Genomic DNA, 27470 nt, shown 5'->3' with positions numbered 1-27470 from the left:
GTAAACTCGCAAAAATCTGAATAAAAAGTCTTTTTATTCTGTGGCGGAAACATATGGAAGCTTATGGAATCTCACAATTCTGACTTTCTTTCTCGCTCAAGTTTACATCTAACAATTTTACTTTTCTTCTCAGAATTGCGTGATATTAAATAGCAATTGCGAGTTATAAAGTCAGAATTGTGAGATAAACTAAGAAAAAAAAGTCTATTTCTGCAATTGCGAGTTTTTATGCAATTCTGAGGGGGGAAAAGTACGAATTGCGAGATGTAAACTCGTAACTGTGAGAATTTATCTTTTAAATTGTTCTATTCCATGGCGGAAACAAGCTTCCAGAAACAAGCTTCAATACCAATTTCTATGGAAATTGACAGCATGTCTTACATATCGCAAACTCAACTTAAACAATTAGATATCAATTGTGGCCTAAGGGGGAAAACACATTTATACCTGTAGATATAAAGTTAGGGGTGGGGGGTGGGGGATTAAAAAAGGAGAGTCATGCCATCAGGTAGTTTTATTTCAAAAGCTCCATTTCACTACTGTTATATCACAGCTCTTTACAGTAAAAAATGACTGCGAGTCACTCTGATATGCTTACAGTCCTCTGATCAAGCACCGTCATCAGCCTCTAAAACACATTCAGAAAGTGCAACAGTGTTGATGCTTTTTATTAAAGTATCAATGCTTCTTATTAAAATTTAGATATAACAAAAAGTGCCATTTACAATATTCACCATCTTAAGTCATTGCACTGTGTGGCTGCCATAAAATCTTATTTTTGCAAATAAAATAAAAAAACAGTCACTGAGTTATTGCTTATATATTTTTGCCTGGCGTCAGCTGAATGAAAATGCATTTTTTTTGGTTGATAATAAACAAGACTGCCAAGAACTGGAGTTGCCCCTCTGAGTTGCCTCTTATTACAGTGCACATGTCCTTTCAGAATACAGATTTTATGTCTGCATAGAAGTCTTAGTTGACTTATAAAGCTTTAAAAAAGCCCATGATGCCCAGAATGTGAGATATACTAACCTCACAAGAAAATATATTAGTTTCCAATCTATAGACACAAATTCCTCCATATTTAGCATCTGTGTTAGACTTATATTGATATTAGACAGATGCTATAAAAGAATGGTCAAAACTTTACAATAAGGCTTCATTGGTTGACATTAGTTAACTACATAAGTTAACATGAACTATCAATGGCCAGTACTTCTACAGCATTTATTATTCTTAGTTAATGTTAATCTAAACATTTACAACTACATTTTTAAAATCAAAAGTTTTTAGCATTAGTTAATGCACTGTGAACTAAGATGAACATTAACATTTTTATTAACTGACATTAACAAAGGGTAATACTGCTGTAAAAATCAGTTAATGCATTTAATTATTGTTCATAAATGAAAACTCATTGTAAAGAGTTAACACAGAATGTTAAAAAGACAGGCGTATGTGAGAAACCTGATGTCGTAGAAGCATTTTCAGCATATCTACATTTACTAATTTAATGACAAAACAATAATAAAGCTCTTCTGTAGTGCATAATCTCCTATCCTTCAACCTTCATCTATTTTACTACTGACCACACAGCTATATTTCTATATTTCACTGCATTTCAGATTTTTTTTTTTTTTTTTTTTGCCATCCATTCCCTTTAGATTTATTGATAACTATGTCAGAGATATTGTGCCATTCTGGCTATTAGAGTTTCCCCAAAAATATGTTAAAATCAATCATAAGAGGGATGTGGTTTTTGAATTAGATTTTTAGAAAATAGATTTTTCCATTATTAATAGGACAAGAATTTAAGGGGGGGAAATAATATAATAAATAAAATCCTAAAATGTCCTTCATTTCCATGTGAAGTCTATTTTCTTATTTCCTTCATGTGATTGTGAAAGCAGCATCATGCACCATGTTTGGCTTGATGAATGGACATAATCCTCGACAAGCAGTCCCTTGACCTGGCACAGACAGAATAGTGTGCGTGTTTTGTTGTCTTATGAAGAACAATCACTTCCATTGGCTTCCTCTGGCTTCTCTATACTCAGTTTGTACAGGACCTTCTTTGAGACGAACCTGCAAGTAGGAAGAACAACAAAACATGTCGTCAGACTTGTAGATAGTTTGCTTTGTTCTGAAACGGGCTTAATTTGTTACAATATTGCATTTTTTTCCTTGGTTTGGTTCGCTTTCACAAGGCAACATTTCGAAGCGTACCAAAATGTTTATGCAAGTCACATGTGAGAAAAACTCTCCTCTTATTGGTCAGCATTCACCTGTTTACGTTCCTCTGCGTCATCCCTTAAATGTATTGAAAAGTTCGTTTTGCAGCCTTATCTATAGCTGTCGTGTCGCAGTGTCGCAAACACTTATACAAATGCTGCCGTCATTCCCGCTTTAACTGATAAATGATATATTAGTATGGTGTAGGGCCTCCTTTTGCGGGCCAGTACAGCATCAATTTGTCTTGGGAATGACATATACAAGTCCTTCACAGTGGTTGAGGGATTTTGAGCCATTCTTCTTTCAGAACAGTGGCCGGGTCACTATGAGATGCTGGTGGAGGCCAACGTTTTCTGACCTGCTCCTCCAAAATACTCCACAGTGGCTCAAAACCTTTTTAGATCTGGTGACTGCGCAGGCCATGAGAGATGTTTAACTTTCATGTTCATCAAGTCTTGCTGTGTGTAATGGTGCATTATCATGCTGATACACGGCACCCTCTTCAGTTTACAATGCTTGAACCATTAGGTGCACATGGTTCTCCAGAATGGTTCGGTAGTTCTTGGCAGGGACCTGTCCATCAAGCACAGTAGGGAATGCCATGATACTGCAGCCCAAACCATCAATGATCCACTCCTGTGCTTCACTGCAGGCACGCAACAGTGGTGTTGACTCTGTTTGAAGCTTCTCCACACCGTAACTCCCACGGATGTGGGAAAAACTGTGAAGGTGGACTCATCAGAGAATGTGTCACATTGTCCACAGCCCAAGATTTGCAGTGTTGGCACCAATAAAACCGACATTTGGCATTGGCATGAGTGACCATGGGTTTGGCTATAGCAGCCCGACCATGAATATTGACTCTGTGGAGCTCCTGATGCACATTTCTGGTGGAAACAGGAGAGTCGAGGTGCGCAGTGAGGCTGCAGCTGTGGATTTCTGGGGGGCTTTTTTTGGATACAATCCAGGTTAGCACCTGGACATCCCTTTCAGACAGCTTCCTCTTGTGTAGACAGTTACAGTATGGCAACATTAACCTGGATACCGTAGCTCTCAAGACACCAAAAATACTTCCTGTAGCGAGAAGCGCACCTACATTTTGTCCTCTTAGGAGCTCTGATATGTCTCCCATTATGTTGTGTGGATTGCATATTTTATGTATAGCTGTCCTAATCCTCTGCGAATTCAACCGTCACACTCGGCTCTTACTGATGGAATATAAAATCAGTGAAGATTGGCCACCAGGCCATGCATACGTAAATAAGCATGAAACCTCAAACACTATATTGGCCAGTGTTTCATTTTCATTGTCCAACTCTCGTATATATATTACGTATTTATATCATTTTAAATTATAATGCAGTTAAAGCGGGAATCAAGTATTCGTCAAGACAGCATTCTTGCAATGCACGGAGAAGAGCAATTACACAAACTTTTAAGATGAAGAGACACTCCTTGGTGTTCAACTGCGATAACTAAAATGCTCACACTCACAGAGTCAGACACTGCTGCTTTTGATATAACACATTTGCCGTTATGAATTATGATACCGCATGGTTTGTTGGTCCAGACTTCATTTTTAACCAGGCCGAGACCACCTCGTTCAGCCAATATCGGAGCGATTGTTTTGGTGTATGCCTAAACCAAACGAACTAAGAGAGAAAACGCACCAGGTTCCGAAACGAGCCAGATGTGAAAACGCACTAAGAGAGAACGACAGAAGAGAAACGAACTGATCTCAGTACGAACCTGGAGAAGGAGTTGTCGAAGATAAGGGTGTATTCTCCAGTGTTCCTGACCTTCAACTGACCCTGAATTGTTTCCTTATGAGATTTACATCTTGTCAGAGGGATCAGAACCTGAAAAATAAGAACCAGGATTTAGGATCCATTCATTATTACACTACGATTTCTAAAGCTGTCCAGATGTCATCGCCACAGGAGAAAAGTGCTGTGGTCTATTTTTGTCAACACTCACTGCAATGTGTGTTTGACAGATACAGCCATGTTCATTTTAATTTGCTGTAAAATTGCTGAATTAACTTCTTCAGTTAAGGTACCACATCTGTTATTCACGCAAGCAACGGCTTTCGACATCATATATATTTATTGCAACTGCTTCACACACCGCTGGGAAAATACTGTTACAGTCTACTGTTACTGTCCAGAGATTATTGTTAATGTGTTCTGCTGGAAAATTTGTATATAATACTAGTTTGTTAAAATGGTAAATGATGTAGAGTAATTAGCTCCTACAGAACTTGTCTAGCGCAAACTCCATGACAACATCTTATACTAGAGCAGTGGAACTGTTAAAAGTTACAGCTTTGTTCACACATAGCATTATCAAGGGACTTTCACTTTTCTTCTGAATCCAAATCCCTTTTGGACCTCAAGGTATCTGTCTGTAGTCAGAAATATCTCTTACATCTAATATAGTAGTACAGTATACTATACAATAATATAAATACTGTTCAAAGGTTAAGGGGTCTGTAAGATATTATAAAGTTTTGAAAGAAGTTCCTTGTGCTCACCAAGGCTGCATTTATTTGATCAAAATTACAGTAATAATGTGAAATATTATTGCAATTTAAAGTAACAGTTTTCTATTTTAATATATTTTAAAATGCAATTTATTCCTGTGATGCAAAACTGAATTTTCAGCACCAGTTTTTAGTGTCACATGATCCTTCAGCAATCATTCAATCTAATATACTGATTTGCTGCTCAAGAAACATTTCTTATCAATGTTGAAAATGGTTGTGCTGCTTCATATTTTTGTAGTTTGTTTGGATATTACATTGAGTACATCAAGCTGTAGTAGTAGTATCTTTCTAAGGTGATGTGTAAAATAATAATAATAAACGCAAACGCAAGCAATGGACTATCCAGGATTAAATGAGGAGATAGATTATAGACCTTTTCTGTGACTCTGTAATATTGTTTTTTCTTGTGATTATCTACTTTTCATATGTATTGTATATGTATATGTGTATGCATGAATGTGTATTCATGAATATATGCGTGCTACCTGTTGCTTGTGTTTTTTACTTACAATGTAATCAACAGCTTTAGTGCTGTGAATCATGTGAGAGGCGTGCCCTATCAATATATGCATGAGTGTATATGCATGCTATTTTGTTGCTTGTATGTTTTTCGTTTATTATTGTGATCAACAGATTCGTTGCTGAGAAGCATGTGAGAGACGTGCCATAGCAATGTATGCATGAATATATATCCATGCTATTTGTTGCCTGTGTTTCTGTTTATTATTGTGATTTATAGTTTTAGTGCTGGGAACCGTGTGAGAGGCGTGTCTTAGTAATTACCTGTAGACCTTTAACACTGATTGCCTGCACCTGTGTGTTTGCTTCTACTTGTGTGTCTTTGTCATTATAAGATCAGTTTTCTATCTGCTTCACTATGCCCTGAAGAAGGCTCCATGCCGCTACGCGTGGGCGTTTTAAAGTTGTCCGTTTAGGACATGTCATTTTTGTAATAAAGACATTTTAATTAAGGAGTGCCTCGGTTATCAGAGAATTCTTTCTCTACACCGTCTCTTAGATGTTCTACCTTGGACCGAAGAGCACCCAAATCAAACTCAAAAGGAATTGAGCACGCCATTCATCTTGAATCTAAATAAACGCAAACCTTTTAACAAATGCCTATAAAAAACAAGGAAAAATATAAAGTATGGTGTTACCATATTTAACTCTAAAATCACTCAATTTTAGGAAGCTTTGATATGATATGTGCAGTAACTGAAGTAGAATGCTAACTGTAATCTAACTGAAATTTAAAAAATATTTGGTATATATATTATAAAATACATTATTTGGTATAAATATACATAGTAAAAACATCAACAAGCTACATTTCTAATCAGCACATTACCTTGGCCTCTTCTAGAGGTGTATCTGTGTTCTCTCTGTACACCACGCTGAAGGCGATGCTCTTGGGTTCAGAGGAGAAGACCCAGCTGATCGTAGGACCCGGATGTGCAGCGGTTATGAGAATAACACTGTAACAGCTGGACTTGATGAAGAGTTCTCTGGACATATCGCCAAACTGATTCACGTCCTTTACACTGAACGGCACAGACAGCCTGTGAAACACAACATCACTGATGTCACCGTTGCTGGTCATGGAAATTAATAAATATTGCAATACTAGATTCAATTTGACATTATTTATTTTCATGACAAATATGCAACATTTCTCCATTAAATTCTCATTAATGTAATGCATCTGAAAGTTTTCCTTTTGAGTTTTTTTATTAGATTCTTATTACTGTAATACAAAAATGCATAATGATTATACATAAATTAAAAATGCATAATATATTTTTTATTTATTTAAAATCAGCATAAATTAAAGGCAGTTCACTAAATACTTTACAACTCACTGCAAATAATACAGTATATATATTTTTTTTTTCCCACAGTTCAGTAAACAAATGAGGGTAACTTCAGTTTAGGGTCCACTTTTCACCATTAACTAGTTGCTTATTAGCATGCATATAAGTAGGATATTAACAGTTTATTACTATTTATGAAGCACAAGTTAATGCCTTATTCTACATGACCATATTCTACATCCCTTAACCCAACCCAATACCTAAACTTAACAACTACCTTACTAACTATACATAAGAAGTTATTACTTTTTCCATTAAGAATTTAAAGATGTGAAAAAATATGATCAACATCGCTGGTCATGGGAATAAATAAGCATTGCAATACTAAATATTTTTTTTGTAAGTGTAATAATAATAATAATAACAATGATAATAATAACAATAATTTAGCATAAATCATAAAAGGCATCAGGATCCATCAATAAGCATTGTGTCTCACTCACGTCATCTCTCCAGATTTCAGCAGGCAGATCTCAGCATCCTGAACCGAGCCAATCAGCTCGTCTGAATCTTCTGTGCTGGCGATGTCACTGCTGCTTCTGAAAACATATATGAACTTACATTTTAATTTCCTGTCGTACACTTATTTAATCACAGAATAAAAAAAGTGCACATATCATACCAAGTGATACAAATGAAATTAAAACAAAACCAGAAAGTTTCAATATCATGTAGTTTACTTAGCAGTAGATTAAGATACACTGGCAGGCGCCATGTGTTCATGTCAAATTTGCTCTGATAAATAAGTCCAATAATGGAACTGAGTTTAGCTCAGCAGGAGCAAATTTAATTTTGTTTGTTACTTCAGCACAAATTCAGAGTGTTGTGTTTAGTGCAGAGAATCTGTGCTAACAAGACAGGTGTGTGTGTGTGTGTGTGTGTGTGTGTGTGTGTGTGTGTCTCTCACAGCTGTTGTGTCTCTGGTGACAGTGCAGTGTAGTATGAGTCGCTGTCATGGATACAGTTCGCCTCCTCTTCTGTGATGATGTCATACGCTGCGTCATCTGGCCGAGGGGACTTCAGTACCCCTGTGAGGACAACAGTCACATTACACGCAGAATTAAAGGGGACCTATTATGCCCTTTAATAAAATCTTGATTTTGTTTTTGGGGTCTACTAGAATAGGTTTTCATTGTTGAATGTTCAAAAACACATTATTTTTCACATATTTTACATTGTTACAGCACTTCTCTTCCCACTGTCAGAACTGTCACAGAATGTAAAGCACAGGATTGTGGGATATCAGAGGCAGTGAAGGATACAACTATGCTGCCTTCAAAAATCGATCAGATGAAGGTATCATAGGAGACAGGAAGTGAAGCTAACTTTAGATTCGGACGTGCCCTGATGCCTTCCTACCTTGGAATGCGTCCTCCGAACGCTGCATTTTACAGTTTTCGGATGCAGCCTATCTATTTAGGTTTCAGAAATGTCACGCACCCTTACCATAACCACGAGTTTCATCACATTACTAACACAACTTAAACAGGCATCGCCCCCTTTTTTTGCATATATTTATCAGGAATTATTTACATTATGAATACTATGACATGTTCGTTCCCTGAAGGAAACTCAAGACTACAATGAAGTTTCAGGGAGTTCAGAAACAGCGACACTGATATAAAGAATAACTCCCGCTGGAGACTCTGTGCTTTGTAACTTTGCAGAACTTTTACATGCTCAACCAGCAACATTACACACTAAAGAAAGCTGAAAATGAAAAAAAAGAAAAGAAAGAGAAGTATAATAGGGCTCATTTAAGCACACACAGCAGACCCTAAATAATTTTTGTTCATTATTGTCTAATCAGCTATCATATTCAACCAGTATTCATTTGCATTTAAAGGGATCTCTATCTATATTACCATTTCAGTCGTATCCAATTCTTGGTGATGCTATGGCCGTCTCTTGCCATATGAAGTTTTTTTTTTGGCCATGTACCAGGTCTTTCCCACCCCTCCCCATTACATGGCTTGGGACTCACACACACACACACACACACACACACACAATTTGGCATATCCAATCCACCTAACCTGCATGTCTTTGGACTGTGTTACGTCATGACATAACAAGGAGCACCTGGAAGAAAACCCACGCTGATACAGGGAGAACATGCAAACTCCACACAGAAGGGACTCCTGGTTCAGCCGGGGCTCGACAGTGACTACCCATTGAGCCACCGTACTGCCCCTTTAAAGGAATAGTTCCCCCTAAACGGTAAATTGTTGTGTTTTCCTTAGTCTTGATTTCTAGAACTAGTGTGCTTTTTCTAGGTGAGTCGGAGTAAACTGCGGCACTAATTAGAGTCTTAGGCCCCATCCACACTACTGCGTTTTAGTTTAGAAACGGATAATTAAAACGAATACGATCTCCGTCCACACCAGCGTTTTAGCTGCGTATTAGAATTGATCTCCGTTCACATTAAAACGACTGAAAACGCGGATCACGTGACCATTCACCAACACTGGGCTTGCGCGTGCCGGTGTAAACACAACTTCATTGATAAAGTTATCCCACTATGCTCTGGGTTAACCCCAAACCGACGCTCCATGTACGGTCAACGCCGCCGCTGCACACGGGAATTGTCACAGATCGCTCGAATAATAGCTTGACTCCGGCGCATGTAGGCAGTTATAGCGTTGTAAAATGCAGAATTGACTTGTACAACAGCTGCTAGCAAAGATATACGCCATGACTGATGACACCCAATCATTGAGCCGAGCGCGAGCCTCTACTACGTCATCGTTTCTAAAGTCTACGCTAAAACGCCCTCCGGAGATTCAAAACGAAAAACGGATCGGTAGCGTTTCTAAACTTCTCCGTTTTGGGTCTCCGTTTTAGTGTGGACGGGAGGTGCAAACGTAGCAAAAGGTCTCCGTTTTTAAACGAAAACGCAGTAGTGTGGACGGGGCCTTACAAACACGAACCATAGCAGTGCACAGAAGAACAACAGCCAAGGTCAGGATTTTCTTTAAATAATACATACAATTTTGATTGGATTTTATCAAAGCCTATTGTATACCTCCAGAACACTTCGAATATATGACGTCACATCAGAATATCAGTTTTGAGCTCTATAACATCTCACCAGGGACTCTAGGTGTGCTGGTTCGGGTTGGGCTTGACATTGAGCGTAAAAGACTGCCCAAATTTTCCTTTGGGTGGCGCTCTTGTCCAGCACTGTGCTGAGTGAAGCAGTCCTTACAACAGCGCTCCTTACCACCACCTTGGACACTCACAGCATAATTGCAGCAGTAGTAACAGAATGGGCGCCCACATAGCCTGCCAAAAAATATAGAAAACTCAAACATACACCACCTTTCAAAAGTTTTAGGTCAGTAAGATTTTTTTTTTTTTTAAGAAATGAATACTTTTATTCTGCAAGGATGCATTAAATTTCTCGAAATTGACAAAAGTGAAGACATTTATATTATTAAAAAAGATGATATTTCAAATAAATGCTGTTATTCTGAAGAGTTAACATGCAGACACTCCATTGCATCTTTATTCCATTGCATCTAGCTGATTTGAATGCAAGAACATGACATTTATAACAGATAGAGTTCCTTAAAGTTCCACCCCTGACCTGCAGTTGTGTCTGTGCAGCATCCAGCCGAAGTTATTGCGGCAGCTCAGGCAGTATGTGACGTCTCTGTCTGTCTGTTCCTCAGCTCTCAGTTTCTGTTCAAACTCCAGTGCATCTGACTTCTGCCATAAAGCATCTTTCTCCCTACAGGGGGTGCCAAAGTTCTATGAAGAACAGCTTGCAACAATTTAGGAGATTCAGTAAATGAATTTTGAAGTGCAGTTTTTGGGTTGTAGGTAACATATCTCCTGATGTGTTAGATAAATGTGAGCAGAAAAAACATTAGTAGGTAACTGTCCAAGTCACCTTAGGAGCTCAATAAGTCTCTCCCCCAGGTTCTTTTTGGTACGATAAAGGTCATCTATCTCAGCAGACATCTTCAGTTCAATGTCTTGCTTCTCCATTGCACTTCTGCTTAAGTTCACACCCAGTTCATGACAGGACTGCTGAGCAAGTGCCAGTTCCTTCTCAGCTCTGACAAAAAACAAGGATCAGGGATCAGGCCTTTACCAACTCTTGTTTTTTATGTTTATGTGCTTACATTTTTAATGTATGGTCTACCTGAAAAGCAGTACAGAAATCTCTTACCTTGATAAGTCCAGTCTGAGGTTTTTTATCTGTTCCTCTTTCTGATGAATTATAGTTTCAGAATCATCAACGAGGGCATTTTTCTTTTCGATCATCTGACTGTTGACAGACTTTCAAACAAAAACACACATGGAAGCAAAAACCTGTTTATTTTCCAAAATTTAAGTCTTCTGATTATTCAGAGTTATCAGAGAATAATTCAGAGTTAAAATTCATAATAATAATTCAGTATCACATGCTAAATACTTTATATGAAATAATTTCAATAGCGTTATGATAGCCTAAAGGGCCATTCACACCAAGAATGATAACATAAAGATAACTAAAATGATAATTATATTAGCATCCACTTCAAAGCATAATAATGTTTTGTTTATTATAAGCACACACTGAAGTTATGTCATCTGCATCATGCTTTAAATGCACAAGCTTTTGCTCAATTCAGCGCAGTGGAAAGCAAAAGTATGTTCTGTGTGGACAGCCCCTAAGAGTAGGCTGTTCAATAGTTGCCAAGACTACAGCAAACTATCCAGTGCATTAACATTGTATTCACTTGATTCATTCACAGGTTTGTCAATTACTGTATGTAGTGAAACGCCAAGTAATAGGAAATGGCCTCAACAGCAATCTAATGAGATCATAATACCTCAAGCTCCAACACTTTGGACTCAAGACTTGAGACTTTCTCAACTTCGTTTTCCAACCTCCTCCTTAGTGCATCCAGTTCCTCATTCAGACCCTTCAGAAAGACATTTATAAACAGTTGTTCAATATGACAAATCCAAAACCCATAAGCATTGTTTACTTCAGTTACCTGTACTTGACTTTGGTGGTGCTCTGCCTCATCGCTCAACTGAGACCTCAGTGTGTCCCCTTCCCTCTGCCGGATCTCTTGGAGGCTTTTGGCCTCTTCCTCTACCTGTTCAAGTCTCTCCTGCAATTTCTGCATGGCTTCTGGGAGTCCCTCTGTCTGCTTTAGCTGCTCTTGGAGTCTTGCATTATCGTTACTCATGGCCTTCATCGAATCACTGAGAGTTTCCACCTCCTCTTGTGCCTCCATCTGTAGCTCCTGCAGTTTGGTAGAAAGCTCTTCCCATCGCAACTTAGCCTCCTCATTCTGGCCCGTCAGCATGCAAACGTGAACCCCGAGCTCTGCTGTCTCAGTGTTAGCCCTATGTAAGGCCTCACAAGCCTCTCCATTTTCAAATACAAGTGTGCTGTTCTGCTTTTTCAACAAATTAAGCTCCTCCCTCATGGCAGTAATGCTCGTTTGGATTTCTGACTGTACCTTGGCCTCCATGTCCCTCTCTTTTACCAGAGCGTCCTCTCTTTCATGGCAGCGTAGCAGTTCATCCACATGCCTACGGTTTAGCTCTTCCACCTGGGACTTAAGTTGCTCCGTCTGAGCACGGAGGTCTTCTCTGGAGGCTTCTGTCACTTCCTGCAGAGCCTGGATCTTCATCCTCTCCTCTGAGCTTACCAATAGCTGTGCCCGGAGCTCCATGACCTCCTCCTGAAGTCTGGAAACCTCCTTCATGTTGAGTTCAAGTTGGGCCTCAGCCAGAGCCAACCTGGAAGTGGATTTTCCATTTTCAGTTCTTGAGGATTCAATGGCCTCCAGTAGTTGTCTAGAAGATGTTCTCTTGTTCTCCTGTGGGACTGCGGCACTGTCGTCTAATTCTTCCAGCCTTGATATACTCTTCTCCCCAAGTTGTTCAATTTCAGTTTCCTCACTGTTTATCTGGCCGTTCTGTATGCACTTCTCCAGATTTCGGTTCTCTACAGTCAGTCCAGTTGACTCCAGTCTGCTCACAGGTTGCCTCTCGTAGGCCTGTGCAGTGATCAGATCTCTCTCTAGAGCGGTCTTGGTTTGTGCCAGCTCTTTGCTGCTGTCCTCGTTTCTTTTCACAGTCTGGATCAGCTTGGCATTGATCTCCATTAAACTTGTGCACTGGGTCTTGTACTCTTCCAGTTTCTTGGCTTGCCCTTGAAAGCTCTGACTCTCTGCAGTCAACCGCTGGTTATGATTCTCCAGTTGCCGAATCTTCTGGGTACTGGTGGCTAACTCATTCATCTTTGTATTTAGTTTTTCTTCAAGCACACTTTTATGTTGCAACTCATCTTGCATCCTTTTCTTGTGCTCCTCCAGTTGACTCTCCTGGGCCTCCAATGCCCTTTGCACGTCCTGAAGCTGTGTCTGGAAGTTCCCAGTTTCCCGCTCCTTCAGTGATAGTGCTCCCTGAAGGCGGTTAATGGTCACCTGCAGCTCATCAGTCTGTTGCTTTGCAGTTGTTCGTTCTTTGTCGGCGGAGACTCTACATGTGTCCAGTTTTCCTTCCATCTCCTTTACTTTCTCCTCCTGAAGCGTCAGATCCTGGGCAAGTCGCTCAGCTAGTCTAGCTCGGTCTTCGCTCTCTCGTTTAGACTCAATCCTCTCTTCTTCAGCTTCCTTTAGCTTGGTCAGGAGCTCTTGGATCGTCCAGGCAGAGTCACAGTAGTTGGCGGCCTGCTGTCCTTTTTCGCTCAGAGCTCCGTCAAGCTTTGACAGCAACTCCATGTTTCTGTTCTCCGCAATGCTCAGCTTGGCTTCTAGCTTGCGTTCTGATGTCTGCAGAGACTCCAGCTCCCCTGAGGACTGCTCTCCTTCTTTCTCTTGATTAGGTCCTTTAGCCAAGAGTTGTTCCTGTAGGTCACTGAGCACGGCTCTAAGATCACCTGCCTCACTGGTGAGCTGCTGGACCTTCTCCTGGAGCTCTTGTTGTCTCAACTCTGATTGGTCAAGCTCAATGCGCAGGTCCTCAGAAGGGCTACAAGACAGCTCGCCCAGCTCGCCCAACTCACCCAGATCACCTAGTAGACTGGAGCCAAATTCTTGGCCTGGAAGAAACTCCTGAGCTTGCTGCATGAGGGGAAATTTTAATTTAAATCAACAGTGACTAGCGACAACAGTGAAAAAAATTAAAATCCAATCACTCAAACTATTCCATTGTTGATAATGAAAGACACAAAATTACTGGTATTGTGGTATTGAATCCAAAATTAAATTGGTGGTACAAATACAGGAAAACAGACATCAGTGCTAATTGCATAATAGCCATGGTACATTTTAGAGTAAGTACCAGCTTTCTTTTCTATTTTTTAATTGAACTACTGAGATACACACTTGAAAACCTCTCCCTTTTCCATATTGTAGTCATGTATGCCTATGATGTGACTACATATGCAATGTTATTATTGTTAACTAAAACTAACAAATTGTAAAATAATAAATAAAATAAAAAATGTAATAAAATAAATTAAAATAAAGCTGAAAAAATATATAAATATTAGTAGAAAAACTTAAACTTAAAAAAAGTTACAAAAAGTACAAAACTGAAATAAAAAAATGGTAGAAATGTACAATAAAGTTCAATTTGTTAACATTAGTTAACAACATTAGATAACATAACATCAATAAAAAAAATTAAAGCATTTAGTAGGCTAATCTTAGTTTATGTTAATTTCAAAATGTACTATTACATTATTAAAATCAAAAGTTGTATCCGTAAATATTATTTAACAGACCTGAGGCAACATGATCTAACAATGAACAGCTGTATCAAATGATTTCCTCATTAACTAATTTTTGTAAAGTGATTTATTGTAAATAGTTACCAATAAATATATTGAAAATATAAAAATAAAAGTTTTGTTTTTCATTTGTTTGTTTTGAGGGGTATTATTGGAGGAGGGGTTCATATATCCGCACAAAGATTGTGCGGATATATGAACAGAACTGCTCATTTTAATGCTGTTTCTAATGTGTTAGCAGACCTGTGAGTAACTGCTGACCAGACTGTTGACGCTAGAGCAGCGACTGGGTGGTTTCCACACATGGGCAGATGAGAGAGCTGATCCCAAAGTCTTTCTGTATGTGTAAAAAAAACACATAATTAACCATGCAATTTGTATTGCTCATTTGAATTACATAGGCTACAAAAGTACACATTTATGTAGAGCTTAGATAAAGTTACAAAGTCATTGTAGGCTAGTATGCCCTTTTGTCTACTACTTTCCAGATCCCTAATTCATATGCAAATACTGAAAAAAAGTATTTGGATTATACGGGTTTTTTTGTATGTGAAAGCGAATTTAATAAAATGCTTACAAATATTGTAACGATGCTATTAAAAACAGATTGTTCAATTAAGTCAATACTTGTACACAATTGTGATATAGATTGAAACTTTATGAATTACCTAGCAAAAGCAGGCCAGTCAGAGTCAAGGTCATGACCTCGGGATGCTACATCAAACTGGACCTCATTGAGTTCATACAGGTGGTTGATGATATCGATGTTCAGATGGGACTTCAGGAAGGGACTGCGTTCATAATACCACTCACTGTAATAAACAAAAATCAGTGACCAATCATAAACAAAACTGAAGTTCTCAGAATGTTTGCTGCTAAGAGATATTATACACTGCATTTCAGTGAATTTAGTTTTGCTTTTATAGCACAAACACAGGCCTTTGGGCGGCATATCCTGTGTTGTCAGTATTCCCAAAAAAATCGCTGACATTACATGCAAGTATGCTACTTTGAGACAATACGTTTTAAAAGAGAAGTGAAAGCGGTTGGAGGAAGAGAAATTAATGGGTGGAAGCGTCAACACTTCTGTTATGTAAAAAACAGCTTTGCAAAAGCTGTGATACTGGTGACAACTATGATTATTTAATTAATGCATTAAGATGTGCACTAATGCATCAACATTCTTTATTCACATGACCATGTTGTGTTATACGCAAAATAAATATTACGTGTAATTTATTGTAGACTAATTTGCTGAAGCCTAAACCTTTTAAAAGTTGGTTAGTAGAGCTAGTTTCTGGTTTCATGCATCGCATACACATTATGTTCGTGTGAATTCTTCACCACACTTTAGAAAGTCGAGTGTGGTTACGCTTTGCACAGAAGTTTGGTTGTTTACAAGTTTACAAGTCTCAGGCATAATACTGATATTATAGACACTCGAATTTCATACTGCTCATACATCTTCATGACTTCTTTTTCTCATGTTAATTTTTAGTTAATGCCATATCATAAACATTTTACTAGATGTCTACTGGAAATACAAATGATACTTTGCACTTGAGATAGCAAAACTATGGATTTTGAGCTATTACTGTACATCATGTATTAAGAGAAGTTCCCATTAAGATGGTCAAATTATTGGTGAACACATTACCATGTGATTTTGTAGTTCATAAGACATTGCTGAAGAGTGTCTGCCAGCCTTTGGTGCACCAGACAGTAGCGGATGAAAGCCCGTCCTTTCCCCAATGACGTCTTCAGCTAAATTCACACAAAATATATACAGACATTGCATTTGATTAAAAATATATACATGTTTTAAAATCACAGACACCTGAGAATTAAATATGTTCATGTTAACTATAAATTACACAAGTTTGGCACTGACCACAACACAACAGCTTCAAAAAACAAAAGATCCTTATAATGGAATGAGACATGTTAAAGAACAATAACAACACACATGTGAACATCACAAAAGAGCTACACTGAAAACAAATTTGGTTTAGAAACAATTTTCACTCAGAAATATAATAAACATTGGATTACATTGCATTAAACGTGAAGCTCTGAAGTAAAAAGACTGAAATTGTATTTTCTTATAAAAGAAATCTCCAATAAACTGCATTTTATTTAACTTAGAAAAACATTTTTTACAGTGTAACAACACCTGACAAACATTAAAAAAAGAAACAATATTACTTAGTTCAAAGGTCAGTGTACAGATTATCTGCTTAAAAAACAAAGATAACTACATTATAGTTCATTTTTAAAGTGCTCCTATTATGCTTTTCCGAATATCACCTTTCATGCAATGTGTAATATAGCTAAAGGGTCTACAAAAGGTGTAAAGATTAAAGTGCATGAAAAATAAAGAGAGTTGTCTCCTAAAAGAAAGAATGGATTCTGACCTGCCGAAACCTCATCAGTGTTGGGGAATGCTCTCTAAAAAAGTAACTAAATGACCTTGTAACTTTTTATGGAAAGTATTGTGTTGCGTTACTTTTTCTGGGCTGGGCTTGCTTGTTTGTTTTAGAATAACCAAAAAAGTTATATTTTATGGCATGTAAAGGCCCTTTCGCACCAAAAGTAAAATGAATAAGCCTCAGGCTGAAGGAAATGCAAATTGACAGCTGTACAGTAGAGGACGCAGCTCATAAAAACCTTTCAGCTGTGCTGCCATTCTGGATTGCACGTTTTTGCTTATTGTATGGTTGAATTGGATCATCGAAGGTCAGCAGCAAAGATATCGGCTACTAAAGTGAGATTAAATTTATGTGTATTATTTAATATATTTAATTATTGCAGGTTTGTGTGATATTCTGTGTTTGCATTTCACTGTTATTATTTATTTTGAATCCATTTTTGTGCAAGTGAGATGCTTTGTGCAAGTGAGTAAATGCATGCTCACATTTGGTCTAGAACAGGGGTAGCCAACCCTGCTGCTAGAGGACTACCTTCCTGCAGACTTAATTTCCAACCTTGTTTACACAGCACACACAACGCATCTGCACTTGCTCTCAATTTCTCTCAACATGGGGACAGAAGAGGTGTCAGGCAATAATTGGGAAAACAAAGTAACTTGCATTACGTATTGGAAAAAGTAACTGATATTCTGTTGTAAATGTATTAGTAATGTATTACTTTACTAGTTACTTGAAAAAAGTAATGATTATGTAACTCGTGTTATTTGTAATGCATTACCCCCAACACAGGTCTTCATTGCCCACTGCCAACGTCTACTTTGACCTGCCCTCAAACACTTAAAAGTTTCAATTGTGTGTTGTCTACATGTCGAGAAGATGCTGTTTTCAGCGCTGCAAATCCACTTTGCATGCACTTCCAAAGGATGAGGATACGAAAAAAACGCCATCGTTACTGTTCGTATCACTGTGTATACAAGTGCAAAGGATGATCCAGAGCTGAAATTTAAATATGGTAATAGGCATTCCTTTTCCGACACCCGCTGTAAGTGGTAGACCAATCACAACAGACTGGGCCATCTGACAAATCAGAGCAGAGTAGTCTTGCGGAAATGAGGGGTTTAGAAAGTCTGAATCTTCAAACGAACCGGTTTCAGACTGAGAGACGTCTGAGAAATGAGGAAATGTGCAATGTATATTATGAGAAAATTGAATGCATGTAAACCTGTTGTATGAAAACCTCCAAAGCAAAATTAAGAACCTTTAAAATAGCATAATAGGGTCACTTAAAAGTACCCCTATTATGTTTTTATGAATTTTCCCTTTCATGCAGTGTGTAATATAGCTGTTTGTGAATGTAAAAGTTCTGAAAAATTATTGTCTCCCAAAGGAAAGAATAACTCTGAAACGCCTAAACGAGTCGTCAGGAATTTGAATCCCACAGCGTAGCAGTTACACGTCACCAGGGACGGATTAAGGCGATGATGTGCCCTGGGCACGGATGTCTCAAAGGCCCCCTTCACCAATTTTTTGGACAACAGTGGGCAGGCAAGCCAGGCATTTTGAGGGGACCCCCGAGGGCTGGTCATTTAAACAATCAGAAATGTTAATAATAACAGACGCAGCAACATCTCTGCATCCCCCAGTGTGGGGCCTCTCGCTCGTTACGCTCGTTATGCTTTTACCTTTTTCAAACTGGTGCAGCGCTTACTCGCGGTAGGTAGAAAATGCATGATTTGATTTGTTAAACATGAAAATAACTTATCCGTCTGGCATGGCAGCTCGCTCTAACTTTAACCTAGATAAATGCATATCCAAGTGCGTGTGCGGAGTGTGCAGCGCGCACTGCATGTCAGGCGTCGGCGCGAACACTTGCATTTTCCTATCAACAGTGGAAACAACTTGAAATCGGCCTACTCAATCTTTTCTGGTCATAGGCCTATACAGAAAAGAATAATGCATCAGTCGCAAGTAGCTACTTTTATTTTTGTAAACTCACAATAACAAGAAAACGTTGTGCTTTTGTAAAATCAAATAAAACAAACAGGGCGCGCTTTCATGGTCTCCGTGGCGTGAACTGGAGCACGTCTCAAAAATGAACTGAAACACAGTGTATAGCCTCACATACATGATGAATATTTCTATATAAAGCTTGAAATGTCCACTTTTAAACGAAAAAATTCGAATCGAAAGCAAATACTGGCTGATTAGGCTGATATGATATGAAAGGTGCATTTCTCTCTAAAGGCGCATCCACTTTACAGCGGAGATATAGATATGATTGCAGCCGAGCCGACACTGATTTAATTTATTTATTTATTATTATTATTATTAAACAATAAAAATGCCTAGTTTTTTTCCAGACATATATTATCATTAGCCTGCTTTTGCCGGTGCTTTGAGGCAATATTTATGCATGCGCTTGCTTGAGCGTGGAATAGGCTATATGCCTCCACTCAGTATTTAAGCAGAAATTAATATTAACTTGAGATTAGTCGACTAATTGCTTAAAGGAATGACTACTAGTCGTCAACTAGAAAATCTTTAGTCAATGGCAATTCTAATCAATGCATTTAGGCTAGTTGACATTTATTTAGTTTTATTTAGTAGCCTAATTCTAGTATCCAGGTCTTTACGTTAAATTAGTTAACTTAGTTAGCGTTAAATTAGTTACGTTATTAGTTAGTGAGTTAACAATTAGTTAATGAACTAAAATAATAAAACAAAGATTAAATTAAGATGCTATATAGCATTGCTTGTTCCACCACAAAAGACACTTTTTAAGGTGACAATCCGTTACACATTTGAAGATTTACTGTATCTTGAAGATTGTTGTATTGTATTATATCTTCTGTTATAAAGATGAAGATTGACATTTCGTTAAAAAAATAAGCCCATAGGCTACTATTGTAAAACATAAACAACTTAGCCTATGTTCTCCCTTGGTTGTGGTTTTAAACTCATTTTTGTTTTGGTTTTTGAGTAACCGTCTTCTGCGTGACTTTTATATTACGCAATGCTTTTCACTCGCCTCTAGATGTCCTTCTCAACAGCGCAGCAATACATTAAAATTATTTATTTGATTTATTTAGTAGTTAATACTTTGCAACTGCAAAAAAAATCACATTATTCCTCAATATTTAACACAATTTTACTGAAAATAAAATAAAAATAATTATTTGAAAAGAATAGACACAGTACATTTTACAGGGCCCCCTGCTGCATGGCCCAGTGCCCTGGGCAAGTGCCCAGTAGGCCCGTGCGTTAATCCGTGCCTGCACGTCACTAGATAAGACATTTGCATAATGCCCGCCTATATTGTACGTGGTCCGCCCGCGAACAACTTGTCGCCCTAAAACACAATTTTACTGACGACTGCTTCTTAAATCTCGGAGTTCAACACAGGATTCGCAAAACGCTTGCTCTTGAAAGATGGGTGAGTACCCAGTTTATTTGGAGCAGTTTGATCCTCAGAATCACAATCTGTAAGTGAATAATTTTATGTATATATTTTCTACTGGGTGTTCAACATACTGTACGTAGTTTTGTGTTTATAATGTGTACGTTTTCAGCTAACCAGATAACTCACATTATTACTGCCTTGCTGAAATAGTTTTGCAAATCATCAAGACTATGGGGGAACTATAGTTCAAGACTATGGGGGAACGAGCCTTTTCATATAAAGCCCCGAAGATATGGAATAAGCTTCCTCTTTCTTAGCCTCAGAAATGCACCAACGTTGGAACATTTTAAAAAGTTGATTAAGACACACTTATTTAAGACTGTTTTTTAATTGTTGTATTGCTTTGCTGTTTTTGTGTCTTTTACTATAGCGCTTTGGGTTTAAGAAAAGCGCATTTAGAAATAAAATGTATTATTATTTATTATTGTAAGACTGGAAAACTGGAAACTGGGTGAAGAGATAGACCACTGGTCTATGAGACAAAGGACCTTGGCAAATTAACATTTGAACTCTCACACACACACACACACACTTCTTCCCCGCATCCCCCACTCTCGCAGTGACACATAAAAAACTCACATAAGAATATCTATGGTTTGATGTGAATGATTATCATTGAGTATTATGTTTGGTATCATTTGAAATTTCTCAGGAATGAGTGGTACAAATGTCTCATTCCCAAAGTAAAAAACAAAAGGTAATAAGGTTTTTTAAGAGTTTAGGGATATCTGGCACACAAATGAATGTGGTCTCCTACTCCCAGAAGGTGTGAACTCAATGCTAATTTCCACTGTTAGCAAATGGTACCATGTAAATTTACTTCTGCCCCCAGTAAGTCTGGGGGGATGAACACAGTACATTTCCACTGTGAATACAGGTTTACATATGAAATGAGGTCTGGCTATTTAATGGAAGGCAGCAAGGGATCGTGGCTCTTTCTGTATCTCAGATCGACCCATGGAGGCTGAGTCGCCGAGACTCAGCATTCATGTATTTCATGTCGGGTAAAAGATTTTCCTCTTTGTTCTAGAACATTTGATGATTTGCATTGATTATCTTTCAATTGATTATGGAATTGTTATAATACATTTACCTGACATAATAAATTTGATTATTCTAACAGACTTTGACTTTATTTTCATTGGAGTTAAAAGGAATAGTCAAACATTAACATATATTTAATGATGCACAGATATCATTGAAAACACTTTCATTTTATGGAGTCAGATGAAACGAGTTAATACATAAGATAAAATGTATTACATTTAATTAAAAATCCCTTTGCCATTGGAAGAGACGGAACACAGCGTGAGACCTTCACCGCTAATTTGAATGCCGGCATTGGATCAAATTAGACGGACTTACATTATTATTATTATCTGTGAGCCACTTATTACCTAAAACTGTGTCTATTAATGCAGATCGTTTGTTGTTCTTACTACTTTGAGTAAAGATGAAGAATGGAGCAAGATTTTCAAACTTTAACGTTGCATCAGTAATTCACGTTAGTGCTCGGCTTCCCGCGCTGTAAGCGGTAGACCAATCACAACAGACTGGGCCATCTGGCCAATCAGAGCAGAGTAGGCTCATGGAAAGGAGGGGTTCAGAGAGACTGATTCATCCGACGAGTCGTTTGAGAATCATTGAAAAATTAGGCGATGTGCACTGTATATTATGAGAAAATTAAAGTATTTTTTGACATTTGATGCATGTAACCCTGTTGTAGGTGATCTCCGAAACAAAATTAGGAACCTTTAAAATGGCATAATAGAGGCACTTTAAAATTTTAAATTCTTATTCCTTTTTAGCATTAACAAATAAAACAAAACTTTTGGCAGTCCAATCAAATAGTCAAGAAATCATGTTCAATATTGCTTCCTGCTGGTCTGGCACACTAGAAATGAAAGGTCAAGCTGAGTGCACTGCATAGTGGGATACACTATCCGTGCAGTGTGCGCTGGTTGTATTCTGCACAATTTGGCAAATGTAGTAATAGGACCTCTGGGTATTCCATGTATACAGAAAATGTGTGTAGTACACACCCTCCAAACTGAAATTATTGTATGAATAGTATGGTAATATGCCATTCTAAACACAAACTATGTGTGTCTCTGGTACAGTATGGTCAGGAGAACAGATGGAGGATTACAGTGGGTGACCAAAGAGCATAAGGACACCAGATGGAAACGTAACACTACTACAGCTGATGCTGGATTTCTGGATTTGTTCTGGATTCAAGACTCACACAAACCTGCATTTCAGTGGCAAAGGAATTGTTGTATGTATTAGTGAAAGTTGTTCTTCAAAGGAGAGAAAAAAAAAAGGAAAAGGTCCTAAATCTATTAAATTTTAAACTGTGAGTAAAACAGGTTAGTGTCTTAAAATGATTCTGTTGGGAACAGTACACAAAGAGAATGATACCATCTCACTAAAGCCTACTCTGAAAAAATGGTACGTGCGAGAATACAATACATATACAACTCAAGTTTCGGTGTATGTTGTGGGAGATTGTTAGGATGTTGCTAGGTGGTTTCTAGGGTGTGGGTGTGCTAATGGTTGCATACTGGAGCCAGGGTAATTGCTGCTTAGATCCAAATTTGGTCAAAATAATAATAATATTCTGGTCCCAAGATAAGGCTCAGGTCCCTCCTCCAAAGATTTTTCCACCTAATTTTTGTCCAACCAGCTGATAAATTAAGTCTGATCCCTTAAAAAAGTAATAGCTAACCTCTCCACAGCAAGCTGCATGATTTAAGGTATCGTTGTGTGCCAAAGTTTAATACTTAAGCTTAGTGGTTTCTTTCTAACCCAAAGTAATAGTAATAGTTATGCATGCCTTAACAAACAGCACTAAAATTCACCTACCTATGTGTATAATGTGCATTATTACGGCGAGAGCCTCTACCGCTAGTTGAACACCTACAGCACATGACCAACCTGAGGCTGAGTGTCACTGCTTCCTTCTTGAAACCCTCCGGAGAGGTGGAGGTAAAAAAAAAAATGTATATAAAATGTCAGAAAAACAGCGACATGAAACTGTGAAAGAGAAATGAGAAGGTGTGCTGGAGCCAAACACGCACTGGGTCAAGAGATGTTTTCCTGCAGAGCTTTGGGCTCGTGCAGTGGATTACCTCGGGGATTGATTTGACAAAGCGAATGCCGTCATTAGCTCCTTTAATCTTGGACAAGCAGTCACAGAAATAGTCCCAGTAGTCTTTCCTGCTGCCCAGAAATGTGGTCCTCTCTTTCTGGTCAAACTGGACAAAACGGTCAACAGGTTAATCTCAAAGCAATCACTCTAAACACGACTTTTGGTTGAACATGAATGCAGAGATCTTTCAGGTCACCATAGAACGACATGTTAAGATCTACAATAATCTTGTTTAGTTGTAACAACTGGCATTCTACATGACATTCCACTTTTGCTCAAGTTAAAACTAGTTCCACCAGAATCTGCAAACTTGTTCTACGCTTCCTGCACTGATTGAGGGGCGAAAATATGTGGAATGGATATAAATTATTGCCAGGTTTTAAAAAAAAAAATGTATTATTATTACAAATTACAGTTGTCAAATCAGTTTTGTTCTTCTTAACTAAACCTAAATCTGTAACTATTCAAATACGTTTTCGGTAATTGAAATAAAATATAAATATTACAATAAAAACATAAACAAAAATGAGAAATGCTGCTTTGGCAAATAACTGAAATAAAACAGATTTAAGTTGAAGTACTAGAATTACTAAAACTGGGGGGGGGGGAAGGATTAAAGCTATACAGGGGGGAAACATAATAAAAACGACAAACGCGCATAAGAAAATTACTAAAATTTGAACTAAAATTCAAATGAAAATATAAAAAATAAAAGAATTCAAACATTAAATACTATAACAGTATATAATTGAGAATTGAAATTAAGAACATTAATTCCAATTGTATTGATTTAACTAATTATTTTAAAAATGTATCAATTTAATTATGTCCTCAGACTCATAATAGGGAGAAAAGGAGTATGGATGAAATTATCAGACCAGACAAAAAAAAAAACTAAAAAAAAAGTTAAACTAGGAATGAGAAGGTCCTCCACTATTATTGGTAATTAATATATAAATCCAATAAATGAACATAGATGGGGCAGAGATGTGTAGAACTTTGTGAATTACAACCAATTGAATTCTTCGAAATGATTTTTGTAGGTGCAGATTCCATGCGGCCCTGATTTTGACTTCAAGACAGAGTTCATGATGGACAAATAAATCTCTCAAGCATTAAATGTAAAACTTTAAAAACTGTCCCATACTTGCAGTAGGTACTCCAGTTTATAGCAGAACTTGTGAAGACTGGAACTGTCATCGGTGATGGGCTCTCCAGTATCACAATGTTCTTTGCTCAACTCAGAAACTGCATCTGCAGGTGTAGTGCAATTTACATTCAAAGTTATAAATATATATATATATAAATAGTTATATATATTGTTATCAAGGCTTGACATTAACACCCGCCAAATGCGGGTGCATTTCAAATGTTTCGTGTAACGCAGTCACTCCTACTTGCCACCTTGGCAGGTTGAAAATTATATATAATACATACATTTTTGTCAAAAATATTGATTTTTTAATACATAATATATCGATACTGAAATATCTGAAACGCTTCCAACACTAATTTTACGCAGAATAGATAGACGATACCAGTTGCTCTTTCTCTCTCTCTCACATCATCTCTCCGACAGCGAGTGACACACAAACCCGCCTCTCCTCTCTCACTCGTTTCATTTGCTCCGGATGAATATTGTTGATGTTAAGCGCTTGAACTTCGGCATGGGATTGCGCATATTGCACATAATTTTACTCATTCCTGCAGATTTTGAGCTCACACATAAAGTGCGCACACATAAAGTATCCTCTCAGTACTAAACTGAGTTATTTTTTTGCTGCTTATTGCGCTTGAACAGTCAAATACACACAAAATAATGTCAAAATGAGTATTCACGTAAACACAGTCAGTTATTTTTAAAGTGAACTTAAACAGTGAAGAAAGAAAACGCATGTGTAACAGTATAATGGATCAGTGTGTCAGGTCCTACAGTGACAGCAGCCTAATATACCTGACTGCCCAATTATGAGATAATATTAAAAAATATATGGCAGTTTTTCCACATGGTATCGACATCAACCAGTGAAAATGCTGAGTGGCTATAACTTTGAAAAACCAATAGCCACAGTAGCTGGTGAGCAAAAAAGTTAATGTCAAGCCCTGATTTTTAGGCTATATATTGTTTCATTTTATAAGAGACTGCATGATGTTTGTGTTAAGTAAAACTAGCTCCAAATTTCAGTAACATATTAGGATTTCCATGAGTTACCACTTATTATTTATATTTTCTTGATATTTTTAGGCTTTCCATTATGGTGAGACCTTGACCAATTAATTGCACCTCACAGTAATGAGAAACATTATATTAATAAATAAACACCAATGCACCAAATTTCACAGATGATAATTTCAACACTGCACATGCAGATAACATGCTTGCTGAATACCTATGAGAATACGGAGTAAGTGGGGAAATAATGTGGTGTCTCTAGTATAAGCTTTATCAATTCTTGGCCAATCACAGTGTCAAGACACTCAGCTCACATGACTGTGCGCACATGCAATAAATCACACTGAGGGTGTGAGGGAGACAGATATTTTACCATGCAGATCTCTGATTATTCTCTGCAGCTGGTTTTCTCCCACTGTACTCATGGTGGGCTGAATATGTTAGTGTGGATGGTTCATAAAGTCAACATTATGCCTGTAAAACCAAAGAAAAAAACAGGGTTGTACTAAAAGAATAAAGACAACAATAAAACAGTAAATCTCAAACTGGTTATGATAGTATACGATGTCATAAAAAACATAATATGTGATGATACTTTTACTTTGTATTACTATTATATCATAAAAGAAGAGCATTAGACGAGAATAATTAATGTATTCGTGAGTTATGCAGGTGCATTAGACAGTTTTACTTTTGTCAAACAGTTTTACTTTTGTTTTTAAACGTGGAGAACTTCCATAAATTCACAAACCCTTAGATAATATATTATGACTACAATGATTAAAAAACAAAAAATATTTTTTAATCTTTAAATGAAACTGACGAGACTAACGCACCTGCTGAACTTTACAACTTCTGAACAGCGTAGGCTATATCGAGTCATTTTTCTACCAGAACAGTTTATCGTCAGGATAAATAGATGTATATAAGATAAACTGATGTAAATAATGATAAATAGACGTAAGTCAAGACATACTTCATACAGAAAGATGCTCTTCCTCATCGAGTGTTTACAGTAGATACAACCCTGCTGCCATTATAGGGGACGGTTCCTTAGATTGACTGACAGCACGCTGATCCAATCAGAGAAGAAAACGCAGTAGCACATTTGTCCAGCACCAAGTTTGGTTGCACGATAAACGCAGTTAAACAAGTAGTCATGTGATGATGATCAGTAATGAACGCATAATCAAAAACACAAACAAACTCAAGTCGGTGTTAACAAAAATGTTACAATATGAGTGTCACTGTATGACCAGATACATTTAACACGTATTGAAAGATCAAAACCAACCATTAACTGTTAGTTTTATGGTGTTTCTGCAACTACGGGCACTTTTAAGTCCCAGCAGTGAAATTTTAGATTTATGATCAAATTTGTCATTTGATGTTTCATAAATATATTCACAGTGCCATTACATACCTTGACAAAAAATATAATTACTGATTAATGTGATTAAATATAATATAATGAAGCATTTATAGCTCAAAACACCATTTTTGTTAATGTCCCACACCTGTGGTCTCAATGTTGAGATACATAAAATAAGCTAATTTAATTACAATTTGGCATTATTTCAAATGGAATTGTTTAATATACAGATTCATTTACAGCATCTTAAAATTCTTTGTATTATTTACTGATAATTTTTATGATTTTTTTAACTAAATGTGCCTGTCCCACACTTTTGAGTCCTTACCGCAACAATGAAAAAAAGCTTTCATTATGAAATTTTATCGAACACAAACAAGTCTAGTTTCTATGGAAACAGAAATTATCACTTGAGCACATTGCTGACAGACTGGACCACCACACTACCTCACTCACAAGATGCCAAAAAAATAAGGTAAACACATGTTTT

The 27470-nt window shown here is 37.4% G+C and overlaps 1 protein-coding gene across 2 annotated transcripts; it reads right to left on the bottom strand.

The window, feature by feature from the left end:
- Positions 1-1207: 1207 nt before the first annotated feature.
- Positions 1208-26705, bottom strand: fyco1b (FYVE and coiled-coil domain autophagy adaptor 1b). 2 transcript variants are annotated; one of them, XM_056271618.1, is made up of 18 exons: positions 26592-26705; positions 25982-26082; positions 24583-24689; positions 23416-23541; positions 16053-16159; positions 15064-15207; positions 14639-14732; positions 11640-13724; positions 11472-11564; positions 10826-10935; positions 10544-10711; positions 10238-10381; positions 9740-9933; positions 7556-7676; positions 7092-7187; positions 6126-6336; positions 3982-4091; positions 1208-2085 (listed from the first exon to the last, which is right to left on the bottom strand). In XM_056271618.1, the coding sequence occupies exons 2-18, from the start codon at positions 26031-26033 to the stop codon at positions 2007-2009; spliced, it is 4041 nt and encodes a 1346-aa protein (XP_056127593.1). In that variant the 5' UTR covers positions 26034-26082; positions 26592-26705; the 3' UTR covers positions 1208-2006. The 2 variants fall into 2 exon arrangements, with proteins under 2 accessions (XP_056127593.1, XP_056127592.1); XM_056271617.1 differs by having other exon boundaries at positions 26585-26677.
- Between the last annotated feature and the right edge of the window lie 765 nt (positions 26706-27470).

This window comes from Rhinichthys klamathensis, unplaced genomic scaffold (assembly GCF_029890125.1).
Source record: "Rhinichthys klamathensis goyatoka isolate OS25496 unplaced genomic scaffold, OSU_Roscu_1.1 h1tg000323l_1, whole genome shotgun sequence".
NCBI lineage: Eukaryota > Metazoa > Chordata > Actinopteri > Cypriniformes > Leuciscidae > Rhinichthys > Rhinichthys klamathensis.
This window is presented reverse-complemented; position numbering and strand designations above follow the sequence as displayed.

What these genes read in the sequence shown, in the direction of transcription:
- fyco1b (XM_056271618.1), bottom strand. Translation starts at nt 26,033, where the DNA reads ATGAGTACAGTGGGAGAAAACCAGCTGCAGAGAATAATCAGAGATCTG. An exon ending in TGGTCAGCAGTTACTCACAG is followed by an intron (nt 13,725 to 14,638) that starts GTCTGCTAACAC and finishes CCCCTCATGCAG; the next exon opens with CAAGCTCAGGAGTTTCTTCC. An exon ending in TCACCAGAGACACAACAGCT is followed by an intron (nt 7,188 to 7,555) that starts GTGAGAGACACA and finishes ATATGTTTTCAG; the next exon opens with AAGCAGCAGTGACATCGCCA.